General features: G+C 33.8%; 3 protein-coding genes across 5 annotated transcripts; 2 read left to right on the top strand and 1 right to left on the bottom strand.

Moving 5' to 3' along the window:
• The first annotated feature begins 1,803 nt into the window (after positions 1 to 1,803).
• Positions 1,804 to 3,844, top strand: LOC141677864 (translationally-controlled tumor protein homolog). The gene is made up of 5 exons (XM_074483960.1): positions 1,804 to 1,962; positions 2,861 to 2,934; positions 3,035 to 3,163; positions 3,250 to 3,407; positions 3,530 to 3,844. Exons 1-5 carry the CDS (start codon positions 1,935 to 1,937, stop codon positions 3,645 to 3,647), a joined length of 507 nt encoding a protein of 168 aa, XP_074340061.1. The 5' UTR covers positions 1,804 to 1,934; the 3' UTR covers positions 3,648 to 3,844.
• A 3,452-nt stretch (positions 3,845 to 7,296) lies between these two features.
• LOC141677860 (kinesin-like protein KIN-13A) lies at positions 7,297 to 17,866 on the top strand. Its single transcript, XM_074483945.1, has 13 exons — positions 7,297 to 7,519; positions 8,130 to 8,393; positions 8,685 to 8,906; positions 9,020 to 9,211; positions 10,722 to 10,823; positions 10,975 to 11,052; positions 11,279 to 11,360; positions 12,552 to 12,714; positions 13,871 to 14,200; positions 14,800 to 15,018; positions 15,119 to 15,719; positions 15,814 to 15,879; positions 17,469 to 17,866. Exons 2-13 carry the CDS (start codon positions 8,184 to 8,186, stop codon positions 17,649 to 17,651), a joined length of 2,448 nt encoding a protein of 815 aa, XP_074340046.1. The 5' UTR covers positions 7,297 to 7,519; positions 8,130 to 8,183; the 3' UTR covers positions 17,652 to 17,866.
• Positions 17,867 to 18,802: 936 nt separating this feature from the next.
• On the bottom strand, positions 18,803 to 25,909 carry LOC141677840 (ubiquitin-like-specific protease ESD4). Of its 3 annotated transcripts, none has more exons than XM_074483933.1 (10): positions 25,579 to 25,909; positions 24,544 to 25,443; positions 24,376 to 24,458; positions 24,214 to 24,307; positions 24,012 to 24,110; positions 21,261 to 21,353; positions 21,055 to 21,174; positions 20,064 to 20,167; positions 19,548 to 19,620; positions 18,803 to 19,201 (listed from the first exon to the last, which is right to left on the bottom strand). In XM_074483933.1, the coding sequence occupies exons 2-10, from the start codon at positions 25,381 to 25,383 to the stop codon at positions 19,139 to 19,141; spliced, it is 1,569 nt and encodes a 522-aa protein (XP_074340034.1). In that variant the 5' UTR covers positions 25,384 to 25,443; positions 25,579 to 25,909; the 3' UTR covers positions 18,803 to 19,138. The 3 variants fall into 3 exon arrangements, with proteins under 3 accessions (XP_074340034.1, XP_074340025.1, XP_074340019.1); XM_074483924.1 differs by having other exon boundaries at positions 24,544 to 25,421; positions 25,584 to 25,909; XM_074483918.1 differs by having other exon boundaries at positions 24,544 to 25,421; positions 25,579 to 25,908.
• Positions 25,910 to 27,676: the final 1,767 nt, after the last annotated feature.

Below are 27,676 nucleotides of genomic sequence, written 5' to 3'. Positions count from 1 at the left end.
GGTCCTTGATAATGCATTCTTTCTTTGAGTCTCGATTTTACTCATTAAGCAAAAAGGGAAAGATTGCAATACTAGCTCCGTGATCAAAAGTGAACAACTGGGATGGAAGGGCTAACTAACTGCTACTGATGAAGATGTGGAGCCCTATAAGAATCTCTGGTTATTAATGTGTGTCCTTGTTAACTTCTAATTTGGTGTTCAAATATGTTATGGTTTCATCTTCATTTGAATTTGAATATGATTGTCTGTTTTAACTCCAAATTTTAAATTTGGCACTTGACGGCAAATGAAAGATACTCATATATATAGTTTAGAGTCGTGTTCGGGGAAGGTAAAAAGCAACGATGTAGGCTTCACATTATGTTTTCCTCTTAGTTTAAGTTTGTCTCAAAACTGCATAACTGTTGAGGCCTTGCATTATTGCATATGCCCCATGTTAATTGTATGTTCACATTTATCGCTTTGACGAAGTCAGTAAGAAATTACTAATATTTGATTTGAATTTTCTAGTGTGTGCTCAAGGGCACATGCTAAGAATCCGTACTTGATAAGTTGTCAAAATTTTATTGGTGGAGAGCTTATTAAAAATGATGGACCCGTACATGCACAAAAATCTCCACCAATAAAATTTTGATAACTCATCAAACACGAATTCTTAGCATGTGCATCGTATTTAATTTAATACAATTGACTCTCTCAAGCTTTTTACAGTTTATTTTCTGATTTCTCATATTAATTTTTTATATAATATAGAATTTTTTTTCGAATATACCCAAGTCACAATCTTTATTTATTATTTAAATTTTTATTTTATTTACATTACATGACTTATTAATAAAAAATGTGCATATATAATAATTTTCCCTGATTTACTAAAATAAAAAAATATACCAAGCCGAAAATCAATTGGACTTGATCATACTTCTAAAATTCACCGATTTTATCGATTAATCGTTATAGGGTACTCAACGGATTTGATTTTACAGTTCAATTAATCAATACCTATCTTTATTAAATTAATACATAAAAATAAAAATTATTCTAAATTTTTAAATTTATTTAATTGGTATTTTAATTAATCACAAATTATTCGTTTAATCAAAGTATTTCTACCGAATAATGCCAATATTTTTAAACACCGGGATCGACGCAGAAATCAGTAGGAAAACGGACCGAGAAAACAACAAAAGTAATTGAGAAAGGATATGATTGTAATTAAATACAAATCAGCTTCCTCTATATTATAATAGCCGGAATAGAATTAATTTGGTTTTGGTTCAACAATAATTCCCTAATTTTGATTATTACAAAAATAGATAAATAGTGTTATATATCTAATAAACTACTAAATTATTAAACTACTAAATATAGTATACTTGTCCTACTAAACTACGAATACAAATTATCCTATTATTAAAAAATATAAATAATAGTGTTATATATCTGCTAAACTACTAAATTATTAAACTACTAGAAATAGTCTATTTATTCTACTAAATTACGACCACATGTTATTCTATTATTTTTATTATAAATTTATAATTATTATATATTTATATAGATATTTTAAAAATATAATATAACTGGATAAATAAAATTTAAAATATTAATGGGAACCCGTGTATCGCACGAGATTTATGCTACTATTTTTAAACACCGGGATCGACGCAGAAATCAGTAGGAAAACGGACCGAGAAAACAACAAAAGTAATTGAGAAAGGATATGATTGTAATTAAATACAAATCAGCTTCCTATTTTGGTAAATTCAATTAATCTTTTCCTACTCGAAATCGCAATCCCCAAACCCTCAACACACACCGCCACACGCACGGGCACAGATATATAAACACATAATACAATCTAATTCAGATCTCTCTGGAAACACAAACTCTCTCTGCGATTCATTGTTATTCTCTCCCTGCAGCCAGTAAACATGTTGGTTTATCAAGATTTACTTACTGGTAACTATCTTTCTCAATTATATTGGTAGAATTTTACTGTTTTCATTTATTTGTGTTTGATTAGTTGTTTAAGTATTTGATTGGAGTTAATTTGCTGTTTTGAACTGATTTTGATTTGATCTTAATTGTATTTGTGTAGATCTGCGTTTAGCTGATTGTTATCTATTAGAATCGGATATTGGTTCAATTGAATTTTGTCCATGATTGGGTGCTTGTGTAGATCTGATTTGAGGATGTACTTGTATTGATTAGGTCAATATTGTTAGTTAGCCATCATAACTCGATAGTCGATATAGTTTTTCATATACATTCTGAGAGCAGAAAAATTGGGAAAAGTTTTGTTTTCAATTTTTCAAGTATTAGCCCTTCTAATTTTTTATCAAACTAGTTAGTTATATTTATTTATATATAGATTCATAAATTTGAAAAAGGCATCTCATAAATTATTATAGTTTATAATTGATTTTTCAATTATGAAATCTATAATTAGGATTTGTTAAATACCTAATGCCTCCAATACATATTCTTAAGTTCTCTCCAATACATCACTCAATACATCACTCTATCTCACTTCATTGTTGAATACCTGTTTTCATTATAAGTTTTCTTAGTTCTCTCCAATACATCATCACTCTATTTTACTTTTATATAGACAACCACATCAAATCTATAAAATTATAATTTGCCATAATAATGATAACCACTTATAACTTTAAAACATGAAAATTGTATTTATATCAGATTTTGTTTGTAAGCATGATATGTGGGTGATCATAGATCACATATTTATTATTTTGTTTGTAAAATATATTGTGGATATTTGTTGTTATCGTAGATAGTTTCTTATAAAGCTTGTTAGATTTATGAGGTGTTTTGTAACAAATTTTTATCCTTTCAGGCGATGAGCTTCTTTCAGATTCGTTCCCGTACAAGGAAATTGAGAACGGGTGCCTGTGGGAAGTTGAGGGAAAGGTTAGCTTTTTATTACTCTCATGTAGAAGATAAGATCGTCTTGTTTTTATGTTTTTAATGTCTGAATACTGATTGGTAGCATGTTACTTGAATATTGTAGTGGGTTGTGCAAGGAGCAGTTGATGTGAACATTGGTGCAAACCCTTCTGCTGAGGGTGGGGGTGAAGATGAGGGTGTTGATGATCAAGCTCAGAAGGTGGTTGATATTGTAGACACTTTTAGACTCCAGGTGAGTTAAATTTCAGAGTACTCACATTTTTTCAATCTAGAAATAAATGTAACTTGCAGGTTGACATGAATATCTTTTAACTGTAGGAGCAACCTCCTTTTGACAAGAAGCAATTTGTTGGTTTCATCAAGAAGTACATTAAAACTTTGACACCCAAGTTGGAGGCCGATAAGCAAGAGGAATTCAAGAAGGGTATAGAAGGGGCAACCAAATATCTGCTCGGGAAGATTAAGGACCTCCAATTGTAAGCTAAATATAACTCTCTCCTTAGCTTCTGGTGTTGTGTAACTATAGATTTATCTCATTTCCATTGCATGTTCTTAAATTGATCTTTGATGCAACTTGCTGATCCCTTTGTTACTGCAGTTTTGTTGGAGAGAGTATGCATGATGACGGCAGCTTGGTGTTTGCTTATTACAAGGATGGTTCAGCTGATCCAACCTTTTTATACTTTGGCCATGGGTTGAAGGAGATTAAGTGCTAGAAAAAGTTCTAGCTCTATTATTGGTGGTGTTCTTGTTGTACTTTTAGTTATTGTTATGTTTTTATGATTTGGCTTCAAAATTTTGTACTGCCTCGAACTCGGGCTTTAGAACTCTTCCAATATTCAGTCCTTTTTGGATTAATCCACGACTTTTACCTGATTTTAATGAAGTGGCAGTTTTGGGTTGTTTCGTTCAATTTCTTCTCTTTCTTCCCACCGTATAATGCTATCTTGCCTTGGAGTAATGTGCTGTAATACCAGCTACAGCTGCCTCTACTCCTAGTACAACTTGTTGAAAAGAATATAATTTCTTTTTTTTTTGGTATGAGGAGTTATGTAAGGGTGTTAGAGACTTTATAAGTGTTGGTAATATTATAGATTATGTTGTTTGGCTAACTAGCACTGGAAGCATTCTGGATAAGATGTGCTAGTGCGAGTTTGCTCTTAGAGATTTGTGAAGAGGTCTTTTGGTTAATATTTGACGGAGGATTTGATGGTGGTGTATAAATTGATCTCATTTCATATGCATGGCTTTGTTGATCAAGATATCTGTTATTGTTGATTGTGTTTCCACAACTCACTTGAGGATGTTGTATACCGGTGGCTTTGTTGGTTAAAGTATCCTGGTGATTAGTCGAGTTTTCACAACTCTTTCTGGGCGCAAGCGATATATTCCTTTCAAATGTTTACCATACTGGTGAAAGGGATAGAGTTCGGAACAATTATTCTAATCAAAACACAATGAGAAAACGTATAAACCTAATTGCCGAAATCGGAAAACTGGAAAGTGGAAACTAAATAGCAGAACATTGGTGAAAAATTCCACATTCGCCTAGTTCAAAAGAAAAATATGTTTCGGAGTAGAATTGTTGTTGACCTTGTGCATGTCCATTGTCTAATATGTGCAGAGAGTACACTGCACATATCTTATGTTTTGAGTTGAACAGCTAAGAGTTTGGTATGGTTGTCCACACAAAGGCTGTAAACACATAGCTAATAAGATCAAACGTATAACTTTAGTCCTAAATCACACAACTTTATTTGCTAATGCTGGATTTTTTAAAATGTAAGTTCTTATAAAAATTCAATTTCACTAGATAATTAATCAAATGAAATAAACCCTGAAAAGTTAACCTTAATTCTTAAAAAGATTAATCAAGGGAAATACTATTTCCGGAGCATATTTCTAATTTCGAAAGCAATCAAAATATGAAAAAGGTAAAACCCCCTCAATAATAAAACAACAAAGAAAGAAAAATAATGTAAGAGTAATTTCGTCTTTTCATGGTATTCAGTTTTGAAAATAAAAAAGTCGATCTTAAGATTATTCAGTTTTGAAAATAAAAAATTTCCGTAAATCAAATCAACTTATTAACCTACCTAGTAAACAACTTTAAGAATATTGTACTATCATTATAACCAACCTTTTAAAAAGCACATCACAGGTCAAGGAAATAATGAACCTTTAATTCAAAAATTAGAATTTAGAGCTTAATTAATTGTTTGTTGGATCTCAACCTCACATTTGCTTCAAGTTAAAGCAAACCCCTTTAATTTATTTTCAACCATAGTGGACATAATGAGTCTGGCCACAAATTTGAAGTTTGTAACTTTAACATTGAGATCTACCAACAAGATGTATCCCCACATGAATTTTTTAACATACATCAATGTCCATATAGTATACTTGTAAAGCTCATGATCATCTAAAATCATGTGGGAAAAAGGAGCAGACATGCTGAGAGATTTTTGCTTGTGCTTTGCCATAAAATTAGAGCTGCTTTTGTTAATTAATCTTTCCATAAACACTATGTTTAGGACAATTTTGCTACAACTCTGTGATGGAACACCTACAAATAATTATGTCTTCCAGTTTTGAAACAATGATAGTACATATTATTACGGTTGCTACCTCCGTTTCAATTTATATGTCCGCTTTTAAAAAATTATACAGAAAAGTAAAAATTGATAAAAAAAAAAGTTTTATTATTTACATTAAAATATGTGATATCTAATTAATCTTAAAGATAAAAGTTTGAGATACGGGGAATATGGTTGATTTTGAAATCATAAACCTACACCGAAAGTTGGAGTAAACAACTATTTTGAAACAATTTTTTTTATCCAAAGTGGACATGTAATTTGAACAGTGAGAATATTTTTTTTGAATGTGTACCCTGATAGTATATATGACTCCTGGTAGGCCTACTCCTAAACTCCTAACTCCATACAGCTCCTGGAACGCCTACTCTTAAGCTCCTAACTCCATACAGCTCCTGGGAGGCCTACTCCTAGGCTCCTAACTCAACACAGCTCCTGGAAGGAGTAGTCCCGCACACTACCACTCCTGACTAGCTCAGTCCCGCAAGCAGAACCTTGATAAACCCCAACACGTGAGACGTTGGCCCAAACACGTGACGGGGACAACTGTCACACATCAATCATGGGAATAATCAGGGCACGTGTCAGAGGATCCTCAGAACATTCCTCGACCAGTCCCGCGCTGACACGTGTTAAGCATCCACTCCCGTCAGGTGTCCTCCGCTCCCAAAACCAATGGCTACGATTCAAAGGTACCAACCCCAAAACCCTACCCTTAGGCTATAAATAGCCCAAGAAAGTGAGGTTTTGGGTTAATCATTCTTACACACTCATACACACACACAACAACCTTACATCCATATTCATCTCCATCTTCCCAAAAATCTAGTTCTTACTCTCAGGCCGGAGGCGCCGCGGGACTCCAACCCCCCTTCCGGTGTTGTTTTGTAGGAACCCCACCGCAGCTACACCTCCACAGCGGCGAAGGATCCAGGACGCCGGCGAAGGAGCAGCCCCGCCACCAGGAGTTATCATACCCGTATAAAACTTTCGATCCCAAACAGGTTGATAAATTATATGTTCGCAAAACTTTAACGAAAAAATAAAACTTGTTTAAAACAATTAATCACGAAGAGAGTGACGTTATCTGCGACTACATTCACATCTTTATACTATTAAGCCTATTCGCAAAAACAAATACTCTAAATTTTGAATAAATACTCTAAATTTTTGAATAATTATTTAATATTCATTCTCAATTAACAAAAGATTATAACATACCTATCACACCCTGCCATCCATTTTTCAATTCTTATCAACGGTTAATACTTTTTATTTATTTCACAATTTGCCACTATGAAGTTCACTATTTCATTGGAGTCTTTGGAATCCATATATGTTCTGCAAGTAAAATATAGCTTAAATTGTGGCAGAACGTATTATTTTTCGAATGATATTCTACAAATATCACAATTTTATTGAAAATCTTGCAGATTGCATAGATTTTACAAGTAGAACATTGCAAAATATATTATTCTAGAAAATATACTTAGTTTGCAGAACATAAATGTTCATGTTGCAGAACGTACATATTGTACTTGTAAATATATGCGATTTGCATGATTTTATTCAAATAATGATATTTGTAAAACATGTTTTGCAAGATAACATGTTTTAGAAGATATTTTATTTGCAGAATATAGATGGACTCCGAGAACTCCAATTAAAAGGTGGAGTCTGTAGAACTTTACTCTTGCCGCTATATATAAAAGTTGATTGTAATTTTTTTATTTGAAAGAGCATGTATGAAAATTGAAAGGTTACGTTGTTTATTAACACGCATCAGGAAGTGTAAATTACACTCTTCTTCTCCATTTCATTTCATTTCGTCGCGTCTTAATTAATTATCCTCCCTCCTAAATCCAAAATTTGAGATCCCAATTCATCACCAAACACCACCACCATTACTCTCCTCTCCCCTACACAATTGGGGTTAATTTCTTCTTTTCATCCCTCTCCGATTCAAATCTCAATATCATTTCCACAATCTCGTAATATCTCTCTCTCTCTCTCTCTCTCTCTCTCTCTCCCCCCCTCTCTCTCTCCCTCCCCCCCCTCTCCCTCTCTCCCTCTCTCTCTCCCTCCCTCCCTCTCTCTCTCTCTCCCTCTCTCGTAAATTTAATTTCATAATCTGTTTTTTGTTTGTTTCTATTTGTTCTTACACATATTATGTATGTATAGGGATATGACGTGGCAGAATAATGCAATTTTGTTGTGATTATTGTAACATAAAATTGAAATTCTTAGGGCTACAGTTACATATATGCAATTCAATATTACAATCACCAATTGATGAATATGAATTAGTATGATTTGTATTGGAATTCGATTCTCGTGTTTCTTTGGATTTATCTATTACCTATTTCTGCGTAATTTACTTAGTTTCAGACATACATATGTATTTGGATAGAAAGATAGATTAAGGTATTTGCTGTATTATTGTTGAATGCTTTTTTATATTAGATTAATTTCATTTTTTATTTGGTTTGTTGAAGCAGTAATCAAGTACGTTTCGAGTAATTGTATGTTTGTGTAAGCATATTTGGATTAGTGTTTTGATGTGTAATATTGATTGACTTTGTTTTGTTTGGTCATTTGAAGCGTTGTTCGAGTAAATTAGGAAAATTGGCTCCTCAACGCCGATCACAGCGCCACATGGGTGGCCAGATGCAGCAGACCAACACTGCAGCAACTGCAATGTATGAGCAGCCCAGCACCACCGGCGGATCACTGCATAATGCAGGTTCTGCGAGTGATGCTGGAGATGCTGTCATGGCACGGTGGCTGCAGTCCGCAGGGTTGCAGCATCTGGCCTCACCCTTGGCTACGTCTGCCGCAAATGATCATCGCAATATGCTCATGCAGGTACAACTGAATTTTTTCTTTTATATATTATAGTTGAGTCATTGAATTACCTTTATGTCTTTGGTGGAATGTGCCAAGATATTTGCAAGGGTTTATAAGATTTGTGCCTATTGTTTCATTATCTGCTATGCTTTATATTTGTGGATCGTGATTTAGAGTTTTTTTTAACATTTCATTTATAAATAATAAGATTTGGTATGGCAATAACAGTCATTAACGTTTTTAATTTTAATAAATGTGTGGAATTATCAGCCTGTGATTATTGGGGTGTTTTTATAATACCTTTTTTAGGGTTATGGAGCACAATCTGCTGAAGAGAAGCAAAGGCTTTTTAAACTAATGAGAAACCTCAATCTCAATGGGGACTATAATTCAGAGCCATATACTCCGCCTGCACAAAGTTCTGGTGGGGTTTCTGCAATGGATGGCTTTCATTCTCCTGAGTTCAGAGGGGATTTTGGAGCTGGTCTTTTAGATCTTCATTCTATGGATGACACGGAGCTTCTATCTGACGTGTGTTACTATTTGTCATTTTGTCGATTAAAAATGAGTTATTTGCATAGAACCTAAGCATTTGTAATTTTTAGTCTCTTTTTAGTGTTGTGACAGTTACCTTTTGGTTTCAGCATGTAATGACAGAACCATTTGAGCAATCACCTTTTATGCCTGTTGTCAGTGAAGCTTTTGACAGTGATCTTGAGGTGTTTACCAGCAAACAACAAAGAGGGCAAACTGATGGAGATGCATTAGTTGTATTACCTACAAATGTGAAGGAAAACAGTGCAAGGGAAAATAATGTGGCTAAAATTAAAGTTGTGGTATGTGTATTTTCTCGTCTCTGTCTCTGTCTGTATGCATTTATTGCAAATATCTTGAAATTGCAGTTTTTAGATGGTCCACATCGGATATTCAGTAGTTTACAATGAACTATGAAGCTAATATGCAATATTGAACGATACTTTTGTTCTTTTGCCTATGAAAGTTTCTCTTGTATTTGTAAATCTAGGTAAAGAGAGATTATAATGTAATAAATGCATAAAACCATAGATACTACACTAGTTGATCAAAGTAATTGCAAATCTTCTTTTTTGGGAGAAGTGGCAGTCAATACTGGTTCAACACCCCACTATAGCTATGTACCGCATAGTCCATACCAGAACCCATGGTTATGTATAGGTTGCTTGAAGATTAATTTTTGTAGAGTATACCCATGGGCACTACCAATCGGATTTGCTAATTAAATGTTAATTATATTACAACTAAATATGTCCATTACTATCTAAGTGGTCCTGGTAGTATTATAGCGTCACAGGGTAAAATGATCAAAGGTGAGCTCTAGGAAGCTCTGAATTATCACCAAAAATATAATTGAGGATTGTGGTTGAGTTGCTGCGTTTTTAAACAAACATTAAGATCACTACTATCTAAGTGGAGGGGTGGAAGGAAACAAATAAACAGGTAATGGTGGAAGACTGGAAGCAGATGCGAATAGTTTTCCCTATGTTAATTATGGTCCACAACCAAACTGATGGTACCAAGAAAATGCGTTAATACGATTTGTTCTTATGGAGAGTAGCAAATCTTATACGGTCTTCCTTACTTGCCAGTAAGCAGATTGAACAAGGCTAAGCAATGATTGATAGGTCTATCTGAGAAAGGGTCAACTACATTTGGAGATAGCCACTAAATCCATCCTGAAGCATAGTAGCTAGTCATCTGCGTGGATACTGTTGCTAAAAATGAGGCTCAAAGCCAAATTCTCATAATAGTGTATTGTTTGTAGTTGAGGGGAGTGAAGTAGTCGACCAAAAAGCCTACTAAGCATAAAAGGCTGCTATATTAATCCAATCTGAGTATCTGACTAATTGATGATCTTTTCTCGACAGAACGTAGGACCTAACTCATTCATGTCAGTCATTTAACTTTTTTGATGAAAGATGCATGTGAATATGCCACCAGTGACCTGTCTTTGCTTCTTGATGACTGATAACCGTTTTTATACATTTTCTTGTATATTTATATTTTTACACTTATTTGCTCCTGGAATTAGTGAAGATCTTGCAACCAGATTTTGAATTTGTTAATGAGTTTTTTGTTGCTAATAAAATTGAAGTAATAAAGTACGTAGTCATAATTATTAATTACTTCCACACTGGCATCGATCATCATTCATCCCTTTGACAAATTCAATTTATGATTTTTTTTAGATTGTTTTAGTTGACTGTTTATTAGATTCATATGTTTCTATTTTAAAAAGTTTATTGTTTTTTTTGTTTTTGCTGTGTTTTCTTTTGACTGTTTATGGTTTTACATCATTTTTTTGCTCAGGTGCGAAAAAGACCTCTAAATAAGAAGGAAGTATCTCGTAAGGAGGAGGACATTGTGACTGTGGAGGATAATGCATTAACGGTTCACGAAACCAAGCTCAAGGTCTTTCATACACATCTCAAATTTCACTAATACACTTGTTGATGTCTCCGGCTGAATTTGATTTGGGACCTTGTTTAAGTGATTTAAAAATTATTATATATACAGGGGGTGAACTAACCTATACTTCTTTCTCTTTTTTTTATTGTGTAAGGTGGATTTGACTGCTTATGTTGAGAAGCATGAATTCTGCTTTGATGCTGTTTTAGATGAACAAGTAACCAATGATGAGGTAGCAGCACTTCCATATTTTCAATATATCAGTGGAAACTCTCCACTAGATATTGACATTTTAGTCATTTGGTCTAAAATGCTGATGTCTTTAAACTGATATCATGTCATTTTATTTAATGTTCAGATTGTTTGCCTTTGAGTTTAGTGTGTTTTATATTAGTATGAAAATTTCAATTGCCTTAATATAATGCATTCTAAATTGACTGCACATGCATTTCTAACAGGTGTACCGTGCTACGGTTGAGCCAATCATTCCAACCATATTCCAGAGAACTAAAGCAACCTGTTTTGCTTATGGTCAGACAGGTATGCATAAACATTGGCTGTGGCTATATGTTTTGTTTCCAAATTAAAATTAAAGCATGATTTGACTTCTTTTAACACAGTACTATCCTTATTTAGCATAGCAGTAGCAAATCAGTGAATTCCTTATACATATATTAAAATCGTGGAAGAAGAAAATCAGAGAAAAAATAGAAAGAGACGTTCATTCAGAAAGGAATCAGTTATATAGTTTTTCAAGGAATGACTGAACTGTTATCTGTCCAGAATGTTTTTTCTCTGATCATGGTCTTCTCAGTCTGAAGTTTGAAATCGGTTATGTTTCAGGCATTATTTCTGCTTTAAGTTTTTTGTTTTTGCCCAATGCTGCTGGAAGTTCAAAGGTTGTGTAATCCCAATTAGAATGAGTTAATCTGTTTTCTCGTCTTTTTGTAAGGTTGGAAAGTGTGCAATTTGTATCTCAGCACAATTTTTTCTTAGAAAATATTGACCTTTTTCTCTTCACCCTTTCTCTTTGATGACCTCTCTTCACCCTTTTCATCCTCACATATTGTGTGCGTGTGTGTGTGAGAGAGAGAGAGAGGGAGGGAGGGAGATGATGTAGGTTGTTTGTTTTAACTAATTAAGGCTGCTTGCAAAAATTTTTAGAGTGGATCAGTGTAATATATTAAATTAAAAATGAATTTGTGGTAAAGAAGCAATGGAATTTGTTAATGCTTGCTAGGTGATGTTGAATATTTTAACTTGATGTGTTTAGATTTTGTTAGTAAGAACAAATTTTCAATTTGGTTATTTTTGGTAGATGTATAGACAAACTTTTGGTCAAACTTCGTGATCAGAAGTAAATGATTAATACTATATATTTAATTTGATATTGTTTTTTTGTTCTAGTTGGCTTTAGTATTTTAAAATTTCACTGTTTATCCTATATGATGGAACAAGAAAGCCTAGTTAATGGATTTTGTAATAGCCACGGTTAAAGTTCTTCTGTACAATCCTGATTCCTGAGGTCTGAGTTTCTACTTGTCTGAAACACCCTGTTACATTTATTGCTAGGGCCAAGGGCAAATAGCTTTTTTTATATTCGAATTAATGTTTATTCTTGTTTGATATGTTATATTATATATATTTTTTAGTTTTCGGTCGTCATTGCTGTCCTGACATGAACAAAACTTGCACTTAAAAAGTAATCATTATTTATCTATTTGGTTGCAGGTAGTGGCAAGACGTACACAATGCAACCTTTGCCTTTACGAGCTGCAGAAGGCCTGGTTAGAATATTGCATCAGCCACCATACCGTAGTCAGGGATTCAAATTGTGGCTTAGTTACTTTGAGATATACGGCGGAAAGCTCTTTGACCTTCTAAGCGATAGAAAGTATTCATCCTATCTTTGTAATTATTTTGATTTTGAAGCATGCTAATGCACTTTCATAACTTTTACCCTCTCTGGATGTCAATATTCTAGGCGTAGTAAAGTAATCATCTGTCTGGGCCCAAACAACTCTCAACTAAAAAAATATCTTACTAATACTAATCTAGGTATAGTGCCACTGAATCCTGTTTGGAAACAATTTAGTAGACCACAAGGATCACATAACAAATAAATAACAAAATTAAGAGTAATAATCGGAAGAAGTGCACAAAACAACCAAAAGTATGATATGTGAGGTTTCATTATAGAAGGCATAAAGTATTTTCCTATGTTACTCGGACTCGGCTTAAGTGTCCGACACGGACACGTGTCCAAGTATCGGACTCGGCGACATTATGAAAAATATATATGTTTTTGGCCTAAAATAAGTGTCCGAGTCCGAGTGTCCATGTCCTAGTGTCGAGTGTCCGACACGGGTACTCGAAGGTAAAATGAAGAGTCCGGGTTTTTATGTTCTGTCATTTGTTTCCACAAACAACTCCCAACTGAATATAGCATCTTATTTAGAAATAGTTTGGGTTATTGCAACTGAGCCGTGTTTGACAACAAATGGATTAACCACAATAATCTCATGAAAAACAAACAGTAAGAGTAATAAATGAAAGATGTGCTTAAAACAAGTAATGTATATTATTAGATAGAATGCAAGTCATTTGACTTGCACTCCTCTCGCATATAAGGTTATTGGTTATGTAGTGCAAATAGAAAGAATAGATGTTTAGAAGCTAATTTGATTATGGGAGGCACTATAAAAACATTAACACGACTAAAGATTCAGTACCCCAACTACTTCGATTTGCCTATGTTCTTGCATGGATTTTGTTTCCCCGCTCAGTTCTTCATTTATGTACAACTTCTTCGAGTATCCTTAAAATAATTTCACGATGTACCTTTTTGTATATGTACATTTTTTCTCTTTATATTTCCTCTTGCATCTTCCTCTTGGTGCAGCACTTCTCTTTTGATACCTTATCATCTTGTCCGGGTTTTTATGTTCTGACGTTACATTTACCTGTAGAAATGACTGAACTTGTGCTTTTACCTAATTTGCAAGGCCCGTTGGTGCTTGTTTTCACCTAACCCTTTTAATCTTATGCAGGAAACTTTGTATGAGAGAAGATGGTCGACAACAAGTTTGTATCGTTGGACTGCAAGAATTTGAAGTTTTAGATGTACAAATTGTTAAAGAATACATTGAAAGGGGGAATGCAACCAGAAGTACAGGCTCAACTGGAGCCAATGAGGAGTCCTCCAGATCACATGCGATATTGCAACTTGTTGTTAAAAAGCACAGTGAGGTCAAAGACTCAAGGCGCAACAATGCTGGAAATGAGCCCAAGGTTGGGAAGGTTGTGGGAAAGATCTCATTTATAGATCTTGCTGGTAGTGAAAGAGGTGCTGACACAACTGATAATGACCGACAAACACGGTAAACATTTCCACATATTCAGACATATGTCATTGTTGCATTTTGATCTGTAGAATTGCACTCCTCAATGATGAGAAATTCTTTTTGGGGATTTCCTACTTTTATAGTGCCTGTTTTTGAGCAAACTTTTGCTGAGAAAATAGTTTTAAGATACATATCATTTGTCTTTTTGTTGATCATTTAAGCAGTGAAGCCTTAGATTGTACCTTGATATAGATAAGAGTTTACACTACTCCGTATGACGGTATGAGGTAGGTACAGTCATTTTCAAGCCTTTTTGGAAGCCTTGGGGATCAAGTCTTACTAATAGCATATGTTTGTGCAATTATGTTAATGTTTCTCCACATTACATGAAGTTGGAATGATTAAGTTTCTAGGATTGAATCGATTGATATGTCTAACATCACTCTTTGTCATCTTGTCCCTGCCGTTTCATCTGTTTGGTGCAGTCTGCCTTTTAAGTTTATTGTGCCTAACTGACATGGTCAATTGATTACTGCTCTGACGCTTCATTCATCTGTATGAGTGATCCAATTTTGTTCGTCAATGCACAGAGTTAGTTGTAATTCTTAGGTTGTTACTTTGTTCTTGTATTGTAGGATTGAAGGAGCTGAAATTAACAAGAGTCTTTTGGCTCTGAAGGAGTGCATTCGTGCACTTGATAATGACCAGATACATATTCCATTTCGTGGAAGTAAACTCACAGAGGTCCTTCGCGACTCATTTGTCGGGAACTCTAGGACTGTCATGATCTCTTGCATATCTCCAAATGCTGGATCATGCGAGCACACTCTCAATACTCTGAGATATGCAGATAGGTATATCTATTACTGAGAATATGCCTGAACATCATTGCAGCATTGCTAATTTTCTTATCCATATACCATTCATTTTAAAGACCATCTCCATAATACACAGGGTTAAAAGTCTATCAAAAAGTGGAAATCCAAAAAAAGATCAGGTCTCAAGTTCATCATCGCAACTCACTAACAAGGAATCTACAACAGTAATTCCCGCACCTTCTCAAATTGATGCTGATGATGTTAATGAGCAAAATCGAGATATTAAATCGACAGATACAAATAGAAGAGTTGTAGAGAAAGGAAATTTGTCTTACCATTCTACTACTGATCTAGATAAACAGTCTGCTAGCTTTCCTTCAAATAACTCCTCAAACATTCGGGAAGAGGCTGGAATGATTTCTGCCAATATGGATAAGGAGAAGATTGATGTAAGAAATACCTTTGGTGGTTCAACAAGTAACAAGGTGCCCGCAGCATCATATCCCCAGCACTCAGTTGACAATGAGGAAAAGGTGCAGAAGGTATCACCACCGCGGAGAAAAGCTTACAGGGATGAAAAATCTGAAAAGGTAGGGAATTGGCTAAAGAAAGATACCACAATGTCTAATCAGTCCACAACTTTCAAGGCGCAAAACCCTGGTACTTCTGACAAAGACAATATGGTTTCCAAACAACCTGAATCTCTGATGGATGGGAGTATTAATGATATACTTGAGGTTGGTCGTTATGTTGCGATGTTCACCCAATAATTATCTTGTTTTTTTAAATAAATATTGATTTTTTAGTTATAATTCTGCTTGAAATATCTAGGAGGAAGAAGCACTAATAGCCGCCCACAGAAAAGAAATTGAAGATACAATGGAGATAGTTCGCGAAGTAAGTAATTCTTGTTATTGTAGCTTCTAAAGATGCGGTTTGTGTTATTTTCAGGTTGCATTTGTTGGATAATATTAATTTTAGTTCCCCAGTAATTTCTACACCATACATCTGTGTGGTATTACTTATTAATACTGGTTCTACAAGGACATGATATTTAAGTACATACCCAGATTATTTATCTCCCTTATGCAATTGACTCAAGGTTGAACCTAGTGCTTATAAGCAAACAAGCTCCCCGATTTCTAGCAAGTGTGAGATATAATTATTTAACGGGTAAAATGGCTATTTGGTCACTGTAGTCCGTAGTAACTTGCAAACTTTCAGTCAAATCATGAAGTATTTTAAAACTTACAAATTCATCATTGTCGTTAGTTCCGTTAAATTCCCTAACGGAAAAATGACGTGGCATACTCTCAAGTTCATCTCAATTTTCAATTAGGTCGTTAACTTTATCTCAATTTTCAATTAGATCATTAACTTTATCTCAATTTTCAATTAGATTATCAACTAAATTTGGTTTTAAAATATATTAAATTTAAGGTTTTTTTTATTAATAAGTCTCATTTTAAAAACCCATTTACAAATTTATCCTATTTATAATATAAATTATAAACATATCCCATTTTCAATTTTTTTGACTTTTTTAACTTAATCACATATATGTATATTAAATTTAAATTTGCATAACCATTTAATTTATACTTTAAATTTTTTAGTTTTTTCTAAAATGTTATATTTTCAAAATTCAATTTTTTTCCCAGTAAGTGACCTAATCGAAAATTAACACATAGTTCAGTGATGAATTTGAAAATTTAAAGATCATGCTACACAATTTAACGGTCTCAGTTAAATGTCAACACATTTTTAACGGCGGTGCAAGTATTCTGAACTTCAGTGATGTGATTGCAAGTTAATTACAAGTTCATGATGTGATTGAGAGTTTTTTTAACTTGGTGACTCACTTGCAAGTTACTAGTGACTAGAGTGACCAAATAGCCATTTTACCCATTATTTAACATAGGACTATGAGGTAGATTACATCACTCATTTCTGTAGTTCTTTGAATCCATCCTTCAGGGATCATATTTGCTTATGATTGGGAAGTTTTATTGGATTTTGGGTGAAATCTCACAGCTTCAGCTGCTGTTGGAAATGCCATCTTACTTGAGATATAAGCAATGAAGTAATAGTTGCTAGGTACCCCAGTGGTGTTAACTTGTTTAATTAAATTAGGTACCTTTTTAATCCTAGATTTCGTTGATTTCATCTGAGGATTACATGTTTTTATTTAATTGTAGTCAAAACGTTCTCCCAGGTGAAAGATAAATGGAATTGAGAATTATCTGTTTAGTATACCTTTTTTTTTATTTCCCTGTGCTATAACTTGTGACGTTTTCATCCTTTGTTAAGTCCTCCAATAACCCTCAACTTGAACCTGATTTGTTAACAGAGTTAACATTGGGAAAAATTATTACTTGATTTTTAGATGCAGATAAATCCACAAACTTCTCTAGTTGACAGTTTAATATTTACATGATTTTCTTGTTTCGTAAATTTGCTTATCTTAAAAACTTTGTGGGTTGAAGGAAATGAAACTGTTGGCAGAAGTTGATCAACCAGGCAGCTTAATAGATAATTACGTGACACAATTAAGTTTTGTGCTCTCCCGGAAAGCAGCAAGTCTTGTCAGCCTTCAATCACGCCTTGCAAGGTTCCAGCATCGACTAAAAGAACAGGAAATTCTTACTAGGAAGAGGGTGCCTCGCTAATGTTCATCGATATCATCTCCTCATTTGTATCTTTGTTTGCTTTATAAGTGATATCAGTTTGAACTTGAAGTTCAGATGATGATACAATTCATTTTAACTATTGAAAACAATAATCCTGTAATTAGCTTTTACATTTTTTCTTCAAGATGTTAATATCAAATATAGAATTTCAAAGAATTAAAGATAACACCTAAACATTGATAATGTTTTGGTTCGACTAGCTGCTGTAGAGTGTAGAATATTTCTTCAATATTTTGCTTGTGTCTCGTGATGTAACCCAATCTCGTACAAAATATTTTCAGTTGGTACCCTGATGTCTACAATGAAGGTGATCAAACTCAAAATTTTATTTGAGCTGTTTGTTAAGAAAATGCATTGTATTTGAATTGCAAGTAGACTAGTTAATTAATCATGTAGCGAAGACAACTCATCAAATAAAATTTTGCTCATTATTTGCAATATCTACTGTAAATGTTTAAAAATTATCATAATTTATAGATAAGAGTGCTTGTAATATAGATATGTTTATTATTTAATGTAATATATGTTGCATAAGTTTCATTTATATATATCAGACAGATTAGTCATACAAGATGAAAGTACAAAAAGACTTTGACATGATTTTGTTCATCAACATATTTTACAACCATGATCATGAACATAATTGTTTAACTCAACTGGTGGCAGTCTGGCAGACTTGCAAGACATTTTCATCATTTTTCAAATTCGATATGCTCGTAAACCTCTGCACTCCATCTCCGACTCCTTATAAATCGGACTTCGATATCACCAGTCCCAGTTTAACCGACCAACCATACCGGTATATCCCGCTTAACTCGTGATATTTTAAGGGTAAGGATGTGCACGAGCTTACCTTCTTTTTCAAAGAATGAAAGCCTTTTTCATAAATACCTCCGGCTTTTGACTGTACATGTAAGATCCGTAAAAAATGTCAAGTGACAAGTAGCACCAAATTTGATCGCAAAATTTATGATAGAGTGGTTAACACAACACCTAAATAAAAATACAACCCTCGCATAGCAATATATTAAATAAATAATCGAATCTGTTGAGATAAGAAAGTGGAATCAGCAATGTAGCCTTGAATGACTTCCTGTATATCAGAGCTTACTCCATATCTGTGACCATGCTAGGCACAAAATTTGAATTTGAAAAAATGACTAAAACAATAGGTGCCAGTCAGTAAAAAATTGGACAAGGCAATTTAATTCTCCCGGCTTTACAGTAAGTTGAGAAATATATATTCATATATAGTTCAAACTACAAATTCTTCTCTAAAACAACGCAAAAACATTGTAGTGCCGTTACAATGATTACGTGTCAACCCACTGGAGGCCAAAAAAAGAGAACACGATACAATTTCCAAACAAGATCTCTTCACTTTAGAATATACCATAGGCCAATGTTAACTGTAAACTTTAATCACAAGTGAATGTATCATATAGAACGAAAGCACACCAAAACGCTCAATCTGCTTTTAGTCTCAAAATTTCCTTGGCAGTCCTCTGTCGAAAATATTGCATGTGTTTCTGAAAGTCGATATAAATCAAATATTAGGATTATAAATATTCTGAATATATCAACTGATCAAATTGTAAGACAGCATTCATGGACAGGACTTAAGAGTTAAAGAGTGAAATGAAGTTTGATAATATAATTTAAAATGCATACACATATTCCTTAGCTATATCAGAGACTTCTGGTCACAGTTTTTAACTTGCATATCGTAGATGAACAAGACTCTGCCAGGGACTTCACATGATTTTATTAGACATGTGAAACAAAGTATGTGATAGAACAAGTGTAGAATGTGAACAATGTTTTCCTCTGAAGAAAATTTCAAAAACTATGCAAAATAGCTAGCACCTAGCGCACCTGGTCGAAACAAAGTCCCACGTCTCTGCTATAGAAATCTGCATATTTGATCATGAACACACCGCAATCATACCTGTTTCAAATAGAGCACCATTGTATTATATTCAGAAGCATCAATCCCAAACCAGTACAATAGATAGTAAAAACTGATTGCGTACATAGAAGAACGAAAACCATGATCAGATAAGAACTAAAGGATTATTATTCATGGAGCTCTAAACGATTGAAAGAATGCAACACACATGTAAAATTTCTTTATTACAAAATATTCTCCCTGTTTATGCAACAACTTTTTAAATTCCAACAGTCTCCTCCTTAAAGAACACATATCTTAACTTACTACTTTGAGCAAAGAAAAGCACACGTTGTTCTGCTAAGAAAGGTCTTTATTACTGAATATTCTCTCCATTTACACCTTTTTAAATTCCTAAAGTTTCCTCATTAAACAGCACATATATCAGCTTACTCTTTTGAGCAAAGGAACAATACAGATAGACAAAAAAAGGCAAACCGCACCCGTTCTTTTGCTCCGGAAGGTCTTCTACAAATTCTTGCTTCCACGAACTAACATCCATTGATTTGCCAGTCTTATCTTTCATCTCGTCCACAATATATTTAGCCTGGATGTCAACAATCAAAAAATAATATGTAAGCAAATTTTGTAATAGCATGATCTTTATTAATTGTATTCAATGCGATTACTAATTTCAGACACTAAATCTTGGGATATGCTATAAGCAGCCATAGAGCTACAGTTGGGCACTGAATAAGAACATGAACGGTAAGAAAGGTTCAACACCGAGATGCATTGAACCTTGTTAGAGATGCTAAAACCGCGTTCTTCTGGAATGGTAAAACCCAACTCTGGAATGGTAAGTTAAGTTGCACATTCGTTAAGGAAGCTTAAACCGTGCGTATTCTACACCCTAATTCTGAAACGGTGAACCCCATATGAGCCATTGTCATTATATATAAAAAAACTGATATTTTCAGTTTATTGAACCTCATTTATATGTGTGTTCATGGTTCTACTGGTTCTCATTTATTTATTGGTTCTCACTTGATCAAAACCCACCTTTTTAAATATTTTGCCTTTTCTGTGAGTTAGCAAATCAGGGCTCTAAAATCATTTTTAAGATTATTATCTTGAATCAGATTAGATTTAAGGAAAAGATATAGAAAACTAGATATAAGTAATTAAAAGAAGGCCTAAGCGACAGATGTGTTAAAAAACAATAGTCAGCAAGACTGTTGTTTAACAACAGTCTTTTGTGTGCTCACTATAAAATTTTAATAACCATCTTTTGTCTTGTTCTATTTACAAGTTATATTGCAACTCCTCTTCATTCTTTAAAAACCAATTTACTGAATCTTCACATAAGATAGATAAGGAAGCTTTGCATTAACAACCATGCTAGATTAGCCAAACCTAAAGTCTACTAAAACTAATTTACACGTATGCAAGTAGACAAATAATTTGAAGGGCAGGGGCGAACCCACAACATACCAAAACTTTCATTACTTGTCGATCCCCTCCTTTAAGAGAATCAAGATACTGGAACTTCTCATCTTTCCTGTTGATTACTGCCAAGCACCAATGTGCTTCTTTGTGGATAGGGACAAATATCTGAAATTAATATTGATGATAAGAAACATTGTCAGCATCCAACTATAATAGGGTAACAACAATTAACACACACACACACAAATTACTTTTTCACATTCAATGAGACTGTATCCCAACTTCCTTTGAGTAGTCCATCTTCTGACTGATTTGTAATCATAGCCACTTCCCCCACCTATCAACTGAGATCACATATAAAAAAAATTTATCAAAACAAATAGGACGCGTAGAGCAGAAAGAAAGATCCAACACCAAAAGAAAAATATATCAGTCAACTCTAGCAGGAACCTTAATTAAATAGGAAATAAAACAAGTAATATTTATATAGGAATAAATTAATAGTCATTATATAAAGAAGTAGCAATACTGCAATCAAGTCAAAGAACTATGAGAATTTTGGCAGCATGACACCAACATACCCCCCCCCACTTTCCTACCCATCAGACACACACACACACACACTCCTCCTTTCTCTTCCATCTTCTTCTCCCTAATCCCTCCCATGCCACTCTCTTCTTTGATTTAATTTCGTCTACAATTAGAGATCCATAAAGTGAATGTTGTCAATTCCATCACCTTGTTCAAATGAAATATTGAAGCCATATATATTAGGATTTTGATATTCAAAAAGTCACATCTAACTCTTTCTCTTATCTGGATCTGTTACCTAATTGGGATCCAAAATTAACCACACATGAACTGGATTGAAGATACAAACTCACAATTCATTAACTTTATGGATCACATGAGGCGGAAAAAATGACGAATTTATTAAATAACATAAAGGCAGATACAGGATAAGAATAAATGTGTCTATCCGAAGAATCAAAAATGAGAAGATTATCAAAACCTTGCAATTAGGTGTTCAGATTCAACAAGTAGAAGTCTGAACAAATAGTATCGCTCTTTATAGATTTTGTCTTAAACTCTTATCCTCCTATCTACATTCCTGTAAACTCAACAAAAGTTATACAATACACATTTTGCGATGAAATGCAGATTCAACATATCTACGAGTCAACAAAGGTGTCAAGGTCTGTCAGATCTTTTGTATATTTAGGCATGTCAGGTTCAGCTAGTAAACACCAAGAACTGTAAGATTCAATAATGAGTTTGATGAGTATGATTTAGCAACGAGTTTGACATTAGGAGTAAACTTGATTAATCTTAATGAAACTGTTAGATCACAACGTTTCAATAGTTATTGCCATCATTTTAGAGCTTATCTGGAAAAGTGAATCACCGGGAGGATAAACAAATTATTATTTCTAATATTAGAGTGCCAACCATTAGGATCTAAATTGTGTGTTAAGGTTCTACTGTTTTTGACACAGTTAAATCCCACCCCTCACACTAGATTTCTTACAATCTAAAAAAGTCCAAGTGTTTCAAATTGAAATCCCGCCCTTCACATTTTAAAATGCTTCCATGTTTTCCCCTTTGAGTATTCTTCTCGAATTTTTCCTTCACCGGTTAATTAGAATTATTCTCTCAACATTCAAAATGAAAAACTTTTACAAATCAGATACCTGAAGCATTTAAAAAATGCATCAAGATCCAGCCACTTTACTTATGTTCCAATCCGAACCTTCTTTGGTTAGTGTTTGGGATGTACAAAGACATGTGTAGAGTGTAGACTATTACATGTAAGGATGTTCACAGGTTACTTAACAATTAACACATTTGTACATGCATTTTTTGTGTTTGGGATCTTCAAAAACTCTAATTTACATCACCGGTCCCGACCAGTATGGCAATCCTTGTACCATTGACCAACAAGATACTAAATGTAAAAAAAGTGTATGAAAGACCTTATCGATTAGGGACACTTATCCACATAAGAACTAACAAGTAGTAAATATCAATATTCAAATGTGAATAGAACTTCTTTGCAGTCATCTACTACCTAATATAAAGATATAGAACTCAGTCCAGCACTATAGCAAAAAAAATTCAGTAATTTTTTTTCCCGAATTTTACTCATACAACTCTTATATTGCTTGCTCTGTATCATTACTGTTTTGTAGACCTGGCAACGTTCCGTGTCGTGTACAAACGTTCCGTGTACTTTCGTGTTTTCGTGTACCCAACCTTAGACCCAAACCCGATCCAGATTTGGATTCGTGTACCAATTTGGTGACACTAACCCGACACTAATATATTCGAGTTTACCCCCTTTGGTACACTAAAGTACACGGATTATATACGAAAAAAATTACATATTAAAAAATGCAATAGATAATTAAATGGTCTTAAATAGTGAACAACAAAATTCTGAATACAAAAGCACGAAACAAGTGAAAATGTTTTTGCGTACAGCAAATTACAAATTGTTCGACATTCAAAAGAAACTATTTATTATATAGAATACGTAAAATTCATATTTTGTATGTAATATATATATATTATATTTTTTTTAAAAATAACTATTTATTTATTCCGTGTACTTTCGTTCCGTATCGTGTACCTATATCGGAAACCCAGACCCGACACTAATTATATCCGTGTTTTTCTGTGTTCGTGTACCAAATTTTCGAACTCAAACACTAATTATTCGTGTCGTTTCGTTCCGTGTTCATGTGTCGTATACCAGTATTGTCAGGTCTACTGTCTTGTGTCCCTGTCACAATTGTATTAAGAAAACCATAGCCCGGCCTTTATTTTAGCAAAAAAAGAACCCATTATTTGACTTTTACAACTACACCTGAGTTCAAGAGAATGTGTGAGCAGATTAGAGTATTGTCTATTAAACATTAACTACCATTCCAGAATACGACAACTCAATTAATACGTTCAGGTGAAGTAAGAAAATATTTACACTGTAGCATGAAACAACCAACCTTCTTGTAAAAGAATGTGTTGAAAAAATGACATTTTAAAAACTGTTTAGGATGTCTCTTTTCCCTCTCTTTCAGCAACTCAAGGTACAAGTTAATAACCTGACAATTGAAACAGTCAAGATCAAAAGCTAGCAATTATACACATAGAATACAAGCACTGCTGCTCTTATTCACAACGAGAGAACAAGAACTAAAAACTCACCTCGTCATTTAACCATGCACCAGGTCTCAAACAACGCAATAGCTCTCCAGTAATCTCGATGTTAGAGTTCTCATGAGTAACCAAAATCTTCCTTCTGCAAATATGGAGAGACATTTTATTAAAATGTAATAAACTACAAGTACAAAAGCTGTAAACTTTTACCTGCTAGCATTAGAAAAGGCACGATTAACCTCGTTCTGTTCTTCTTCAGTAAGAGGCACAAAAGGCTCTTTAACTACTACTTCCTGTAAACAAAGTTTTGATTACATCAAGAGCCAATAAATAAGTAACATAAAAATCACTTAGAAGGTAACGGTTCACATATTGCACCTTTGTGGGTTTTTTAGCAGTAGGCCGCAGCCGAAGTGTAGACAAGGAATTTGTATTTAGTGCGATCTGAAAGTTTATATAGTCCAGCTTCTTATCATGCTTAACAGCTGAATTATACAATTTTTTATAAACAGCTTCACGAAGCATGCCAATATCCTGTTCCATTGGTACAACATCCAACACTTTCCCTGCACTTTCAGACTTTAAATTCGCATTTGGCAAATCTTCTGAAACTACAGAAGAACATGACGGTTGAAAATTCCGCTCTCCTGTAGTCTTATCTATATCCATCATTTTCCCCTCATCTTCTCTCCAACTTTCCTTCCCATTCTCAACAATTTCAACTTCTTCAACACTCAAATCCTCCCAAACAGTCGCGTTCTCTTTCCCTATATAATCATCAACATCAGTCACCTCCTTGCCTTTCCCCACATATCTAAAAGTATCCAACGCCTCGCTTCTCAGCTTTTCAAACTTCTCAACAAGAACCTCCCTCTTAAAACCATCCGAATCCCCTCTTCTACTAACATCACCACTATCAGAATCCTCTCTTCTAACATTACCACTAACCCTCAATCGCGCAAACCTCTTATTCCCACAAGGGGCATGCACTTCTCTTCTAATCCGACTATACCGCGAAGGATATTGCTGCACCTTATAAGCTGCATTTTTTGAAGCAAGCCCCGGCCGCTCCAAAACAGCTGATATCGACATCTCCAAAGACTTAAGCTTCTTAGGAACAGGGCTATCAAACCTTAACCTCGAATACGATTGATTCACATGCAATGTAGGGGAATTATAATCACTACCACGCTTTCGGTCCCTCGTAAACACACCCATCAAAAAAATCACCTAATTGTAACAATCCAGCAAAACCCCTAAAAACCAAAACAAACCCATCTAAGATTCACCATCATAAACCATACTAACACTAAAAACAACCATTTAAACACAAAAATCACAAAACAATAATCATAAACATAAACCCTAAAATTGCAAGAAAATTAAAAAATATCAAAAGGGGTTGTAATTAACCTCACATAAAACGTTCTTGAAAAGCACCCACGTCAAGATTTCACGATTTGAGGCCAAAACAGTGATTAAACTGACGTTCTTCAGCAAAAAAATTGAATCTTTAAGATATGAGCAGATGGGCAAAACGAGCTGGAGAAGATGTAGAATTGAATGTATGTATATGTGTGTGTATAGGCGCTGAGAATGTTAAGGTTTTGATAGGGTAAAGTATGGAGAATGTGTGTCGATTTTAATGGAATTTAGGGAGATTCAAAAAGTTTTTCCTCCGATAGCATGTTTTATATTTGGGTTTTTTTTAATTAATTCAATTCAATTCCAACGTTGGTTAGGTTTTCCGAATTACACATTTTACTTTTGTCCTCTATGGGTCAACCCGAATCTAATTTTATGACTATCCGTAATGTTGGGTATACCCGTTTTTAAAATAAATTATATAATTTTCCGTGTACACCGTGATTATATAAAATTTATTAACTTCCGGTATTCATTATGTAAATTTGAATTGAATGGTCAGTTTTTTCAAAAAGATATTGAAATAATGTATCCAAGCATCTTTCTTATTATACGTTATTAGTTTATTCTCAATAATTTTTGTTTATCGACCTCATATAAGTTCGTTGATGGAGAGATTTGGTATAAAATCGTCTAAGAGTGTATAAATATTTTATACCAAATGAGTTTAAATTTCTATACATTTAATGTATTGATTGTAATTCTGATTTTTTTTTCATTCGCGTCTCTTTAACAGTACAAGTTTATCGTTTCATTTTTGTTTCTTCAGATCTATTTCATCAGGTATGATTTCTACATCGTTTTTTTAGTTTCAGATTTTTAATTATAAAGTATGACTATAGGTATTTAATATTATATTAATTTTGTGTAACCGCGATCTGCGTTTTGTATCTTGTGCAGATGAAGTATTTGATCTATTGCTCAAAAGATGTGTATATTAGGTAAGTATTGATCGCCGTATTTGGTTTTCTCCTGTTTACATGTGATATTTTATTGATTACACAAGTTGCTTAATCTTGATTTCGAGAAATCTATTTTGCTGGTCTCATAATCTTATAAATCCCAAATATATAATTTAATGGTATATTAAAATGAACCTATACAGCTCTACAATCTGCATTCACATTCTATGCAACTTTGTGGTCCAATATTATGCAATTGAATTGAAATAGTTTAACATTGGCGCATTTGCAATCTGATTTTAAGATTATTTAAGTTTATCCATGCGCCAAGACTTGTAATCTTCGCTAAAATCAAATGAGTGATATTGCACATAAAAGGATCGGGTCCAATGTTATGCAAGGGAACTAAAATTTGAAATTAATAGCGAAGGTTTAGGACAAGGAATGGTTTAGCTTAAAATTCAAGGGTGTTTGCAGAAAAATAGTCCATTTGTCATCTTCACATTGAGGTGATCAACCTGCAAAAACTCTTTTCTCTGTAAAACTATCCTTTACATTCCCCACGCTTTATACCTTGTATATATTTTCTAGCCCTGCACTAATCAATGCTCTTATACTGATTCTTATATTTATACTCTCCAACCCGTATACGAAAGACCTATTGTTCGTTCTCCACTCTACCCTCTTCTCTTTTTCCCTTTGTCCCACACACGATTATGAATCACCAGAGTTGAAGGTATACTTCGAAGCCATATGTACCCCATTGTAACTCACTTTACGCAACCATGTATATATCAAAAATTGCAGAAATCTAGAGTAATAGTAACAAAAATCCTGATTTAGATGCACTGCAATGGATATGTACATAATATTACGAATGTTCTACATGAAATCTACGGTGTGCAATTATTTTCTAAAATTTTCATTTTAGTGAAGATTAATGGAATCTGCAATCTGATTTGAAGATTATATTAGTTTAATCTTACCTTGGTGCATGAACGCATTCAATATTAGAAGATGCACAGTTGGGGGATAAAAGCTGAAACTACTGTTGTTGAAGTAGCTTACATTTGAGTATTAAAATCAATCCCTTGAACTAAATGGCCATACTCTTTTTTTTCAATCGCATAGAAAATTAATTTATTTGAGGTCTGTATTAGTCCAGTCATGTTATGAAAATTTTA

The sequence above is a fragment of the Apium graveolens genome, chromosome 1 (genome assembly GCF_009905375.1).
Source record: "Apium graveolens cultivar Ventura chromosome 1, ASM990537v1, whole genome shotgun sequence".
Classification (NCBI taxonomy): Eukaryota; Viridiplantae; Streptophyta; class Magnoliopsida; order Apiales; family Apiaceae; genus Apium; species Apium graveolens.
This window is presented reverse-complemented; position numbering and strand designations above follow the sequence as displayed.